This window comes from Poromitra crassiceps (assembly GCF_964638095.1).
Source record: "Poromitra crassiceps genome assembly, chromosome: 19".
NCBI lineage: Eukaryota > Metazoa > Chordata > Actinopteri > Beryciformes > Melamphaidae > Poromitra > Poromitra crassiceps.
Window position 1 is genome coordinate 234,099 of NC_139646.1, and position 5,762 is coordinate 239,860.

At 41.1% G+C, this 5,762-nt stretch overlaps 1 protein-coding gene across 1 annotated transcript; it reads left to right on the forward strand.

Moving 5' to 3' along the window:
* Positions 1-376: 376 nt before the first annotated feature.
* Positions 377-4,333, forward strand: fgf8b (fibroblast growth factor 8b; the record flags this gene model as incomplete). The annotated part of the gene is made up of 5 exons (XM_083655449.1): positions 377-435; positions 535-571; positions 1,297-1,477; positions 3,668-3,774; positions 4,037-4,333. The coding sequence occupies 5 exons, from the start codon at positions 377-379 to the stop codon at positions 4,331-4,333; spliced, it is 681 nt and encodes a 226-aa protein (XP_083511575.1).
* Between the last annotated feature and the right edge of the window lie 1,429 nt (positions 4,334-5,762).

Here is a 5,762-nt window from a genome sequence, read left to right on the forward strand (position 1 = left end):
CATCCACGTCACTGCACTGTTACTGAAACTCAAAAGGGATTTATTTAAACTGAAACGTTAATCAAGACCTTCACTGCTGAGCCGAGTGATTGACACAAGAAGGGTTTGATGGAGGTCGCCAAACCACGTCGTCTGATGACAGCAACACTTTCTCCGGACTTTCAGGTTGGATCGGCTCCGCGACAACTTTAAATCTTCTGGACTTTAAGCTATCAATGAGTGGATCCTACCTGGGACCCCGTCAGTTTTGGACCTCTCAATTGCCGGGGATATCACTTTCTACGCAGGAGGGGGATAACGCTGTCGCTGAGTTGAAATTCCCAGCAGGAGGAACTTTATTTCCAAGGGGCTCCAGCACTGAATCAGCGGAGTATTCATGAAGCAATATTTGACTTATTTCAAGATGAGGCTTAGAACATCAAGATTAGGTTATCTGTAAGTAGCCTAAAGACATTTCAATGAGACACGGATGTCAATATAAAAGTTGTCTGTGCAAGTTAAATATATATAGACGTTTTCCCCCCTTTTCCCCAGGTTACTTCAATTCACGGCTCTTTGCTTTTACGCACAGGTAGGCTAACTGACAATTCACTCCAGTAAAAAGCATGAATGTTTCATTAGCCTATTTCTTAGTACAAATAGCTCCTTCATTAACTAACATTAAGTAAACCCTAACAAGTATTTCGGTTACATTGGTGGCTTAGTCCACCGTCCCTATACATCTGCAATAGGGTGCAATAACAATGAAAACATTTTACTATGAGTGCTATGGCAATTGGCAACAATTCAAACATCTTGAAAAGAGGTAAGCTGCAGCCTAAAAGGTAATTGTTAAAACACATGTGGATGGAGTATGGCTGAATTTAAGAAGAAAAAAAGAACTGTTAAGGGAAATAGTCCGGGGAGACAGGGGTGAAAGATCATCGCTAGTAAAAGTAACCTATCAGAGGGATGTCATCCCGAGTGAGGACAGCGGGCTCCATGCAGGCATCTCCCCAAACAAGAACCACCAGGGATTTCCCCACTACAACAGCCCTGCCCGATGCATGAAGTCACAATAATTCACTTTAAAAATAAATGATTCCATCTGAGTTTGATGAATAAATTAATATGAATTAAGTAGGCTACAGGCGTTGGTTGGGCCAATTAAGGTATCAGCTGTTAAACTGGCAGGCTTAGACACAGTTGATTTTTTTACTTGAAAATTAAAACTCGATAGGCGTAAAAATAAATTATGACAAATAGCTAAATAAATAAAATAATACGTCTCATTGTGATTTGTATACTGTCCGACAGAACACGGTGCAGTCCCCTCCTAATTTCAAGCACCATGTGACCGAGCAGAGCCGGCTGTCCGACCGGACGAGCCGCAGGTTGACCCGCACCTACCAGCTGTACAGCCGAACCAGCGGCAAACACGTCCAGGTCCTGGGCAACAAGAGGGTCAACGCCAACGGAGACGACGGGGCCGTGCATGGTAAGAATAAAGCCATTCAGAACATGATCATGAGAATAGCCTAAGGGTGTAGGCCTAAAGGTTTAGAGATTTGACATCAACAACTAAAATCTAAATTGCAGAAAGCATTATGACACTGTTACAAGCAGCAGGAGCAATTCGGCAGTTGTTAGTAATGCGCTAAAAAAAATCTATTATAATGAACCCTTTTCACATTTTCTGAACAGCATTCTCTGAAGCTATACAAAAAGCAATAACTTGTATCGTCACATCCTTGAACCTGCACTTTCAGACGTTCTTTGCTGCATAATGAAGTCAGCTGAACAAAAGTCCATGTTAATTCATTCAGGGAGAACAGTTTTAATGTCTATAATGAAGCAACTTTATATGAACAAATTAATCAATATAACCAATTACAGCTTGGGCCCAATGGCTATTGAACCCTGTGAAAATGATTTAAAAAAAAAAGAAAAGAAAAAAGAAAGAAAAAAGAAAGATGTTCACATTGAAAAATCGAGAACGAGTTTGAAATCAACTGCACAGGACAGTGTTGAAAATGATGTGGTTTTTGGAGACATTTAGAAAAATGTTTCAGCCAAGAGAAACAGTGGCAGCAAATGTGAACGTCGTTAGTGACAGAGACAGCCTTCTTTATGGCCTTATATCAAATTATTTATTTCTTGTGGTGTGGTGATGTAAAAACATATTTAGTAGCCTATATGGACAAAGTGTGTGTGACACCTGTTATGATGGAATCAGACAAGTCATTTTCTTTTCTTTTCTTTACTTTTTGCAGGGAAAAACTTAAATCGTCTTACATTTAAAGGGAGCAAATTCTTGCCACCAAAGCATTTTAGCATGTCTAACCATCTCCACCACAGCATGCATCCACCTCTCAATGCCAGCTGCCCACTTTTTTTGAGGGTCATTTTTACGAGGAATTTTCATTGCTTTACTATTCAACGTATGACTCAATTTATAAGGAGCGGTGAAGTCAGCATCTTCACTTTATCCCCTTTCCCCATGGTCGCCTCTCCTGTGTGCTATTTTGTCTTTTAAATTTCTACACACATGCACGCACGCAAGCAGGCACACTCACAGGCACGCACGGGCGCGCGCGTGCACGCACGCACGCACACACACACACACACACACACACACACACACACACACACACACACACACACAGAGAGAGAGCTTACACATCCTAAGTGGGTGTCACTCTTGTAACAGGCCCAGATCTGACCACTGCTGTGCTGGTGGCTGTGTCCCTGACCGCAGTATTCTCACTCTCTCCTTTATCCCCAGTCTGAACTGCATCACAGCACAACATTTACAGCCATTCAATGACAATCGCACTGTGCAGGATCACTATCATTTGCTGCTATTTTGGAAGCCTTGCATGCTTTGTTAAAAAAAACGGCTGCCGTGTCACAAAAGGGTTAAGAGGGTGTTTGTGTTTTGTCATCTCATCTGTAATTCTGTTGAAGCCGCAGGGTCATAGTGCTCAGAACAAATTATCACAAAGACTAGTTATTGCCCTTCCTTATGTAATTCCACTTTATTACAGTCTATTATCAGTGTTGGGGGTAACTCATTACAAAAGTAACATATTACATGTAATATATTACTTTTAGCAGTAACTCAGTAATATAACTTATTACTTATAGGATTTCAGTAATATTATACCAGTCACTTTGTCAAGTAACTCCAGTTACAAATTGAGTTACATTTTATTAAATCAAAGCACATATTTAAAAAAGATACAATAATTTCTTAATCAAACTGTGTGTTTTTATGCAAAAACCCCCACTTTAGATGACAATAACAAAGGAAAAGAATAACATTTAGAATTTTGGATGGTTTACCCTGACTTCAAGGCGGTTTAAATTATTTTTGGGGGCGGCAATGTCATTCTACTGCTGTTGTTTTGGTCAAAGTAATGCAAAAGTAGTGCAATAAGTAACGAGTTACTCTACACCGAAAGTAATATTGTAAAGTAACTTATTACTTTCAAATGAAAGTAACTAGTAATATGTAGTATATTACATTTTGAAAGGAACTTGCCCAACACTGTCTATTATACAGTAAAAGTACAGCAGCTATACTGTTCAGGATGCATCCACATGGTGTAATTTGTCTCATAATAACATAATAATCTGTGTATAGACCTGTGTCGTCTCATTGCTTGTGTTTTGTGCGTCTTTGCAGCTAAACTGGAGGTGGAGACCGACTCTTTCGGAAGTCGTATTCGTATTAAAGGGGCGAAGACAGGATACTACATATGTATGAACAAGAAGGGGAAGCTGATCGGCAAGGTAATTTGGAATTGTTATTATTATTGTTTTTGCTGCATATACCAACATCTTGAAAAGTTGTCTCTCTTTTCTAAATGGCAGTTTATGAACATTTGTTGAGACAAGACCAAAGCCAGGTTAACTTGATTGTGAGACTTGTCTGAGCAGTGAGAATATAGCTATTTAATTGTCTGGAAGTAACAATATATTTCCACATCTTGGGAATCATCCAAAATACCTTAACCCCCCCCCCCCCCCCCCCCCCCTTCCTTTCTCTTCCCAGCGGAAAGGCAGAGGCAAAGACTGCATCTTCACCGAGATTGTTCTGGAAAACAACTACACGGCTCTCCAGAACGCCAAGTATGAGGGCTGGTACATGGCTTTCACACGCAAGGGGCGCCCGAGGAAAGCCTCCAGGACCAAGCAGCATCAGAGAGAGGCTCACTTCATGAAGCGCCTACCCAGGGGGCACTTGTTGAGTGAGAGGAGAGCGTTTGATGTGCTTCCTCTCCCCGTCCCCGTCCACCCTTTCAGCAAGAGGACTAAACATTCCCATCAGCAACGCTCAGGGGGGCGCTGAGAAGTGAAACCACTGAACAACAACTGTGGAATGGGATAAACCAACAAGGAAGAACCACTACAGGAGGAAACAAGCCTTTCCCAGCTAAATTAAAGACCCCCTAAAGTCAAAAATATATTTTTCTTCTTGTTCCTGTAGGATGTTTGAACTTAACTGTGCAGAATGATGCCTGTGCAGAGTTTTGAAGGCTGTTTTCACAATCGTCTGTTGAAAGTGGACTGGAAAGTTTGTCTGAGCTCAATGAAAAGGCGATTTTCAACGAGCACGATTCCTGGCATCACAAATACTGGAGCCAATCCCTATCCAGTATTCAGCAGTTAAAACCCTTGTTTGTATGCTGTGATTGGCTAGTTATGTTCTAGATACATGTAACCCTGAATGGTTGCTTTGGAATTTGGTTGCTTTGGAATTTTTAATGAGGCAGAAGGAGCGGAAGTCATTTTAAGGATTTTAACAAGATAACTTCACTTTTTTGTGGGAAGTACCATCAACACACAAATTATTATTCAAAGTAGATTATTTTATATAAATCTTAAAACATGACTTTAGGGGGTCTTTAACTTTTACCATCCAGTGGCCCCGTCACACTCTCTGCCCCACTGTGTGGACTCATTATGTAATGCTTTGTACTGGATTGTATCTAAACATTGACTATCTAATCTGCTAGTTATTTCCACATCGGCCAGGAGCATTTAGGGGAGATGTATTTCTTATGAAATCGGGGGACAATTAAAGTAATGCGGAGCTCAATGACATCAGAATGAATGGACACTTTGGGTTAGAAATGAGCAGTCCAGCAACAAAGAATGTTTTGGAAGAGAAATGAAAACACATACATAGACAATAGACATGGCAGCTATCTGTGGATTACCGTGCGGTTGCAGCATCTATGAGTCTCAGTAGACATGCTATTTTGCCTTTAGGAGGCCATTTTGGTGCATTTTTTTAACCTGTTTTTCTACATATATGAATATATTTTTACTGTAAAAAATGTAAATTACTTTAAATGACGGAAATATTTATTGTAGAGTGTATATTAAAACCACTAAAGAATCAGTTAACAAGCTGCTTGGCTTTTCTCTTGGTTTTGGGATGGAAAGCTAGCATACATTGCTGGCTGCCCCCAAAAAACTGTCCACCCGCCCCCCCAACCCACCCCCCCCCCCCCCCCCCCCCCCTTCCTTATTCTTCCTCGTCAAGCTGGAGACCCAGATAACTGAGGGGCAATATCTGTGACAGGCTACTGAATTCAATGTGCTCAGCAAGTGAGACTTGGGCCTGAATGGCCTGGTCTATGCATTAAAAGCGATGAGGTCAGCCCACCATTTTGGCCCAAACAAAAGGTTACCACCATGTAGTTGCATTTCTCACGATCGCACACCGTAACCCTCTGATCAAATGGGCCCTTTGTGAAACCTCATATAAAAGG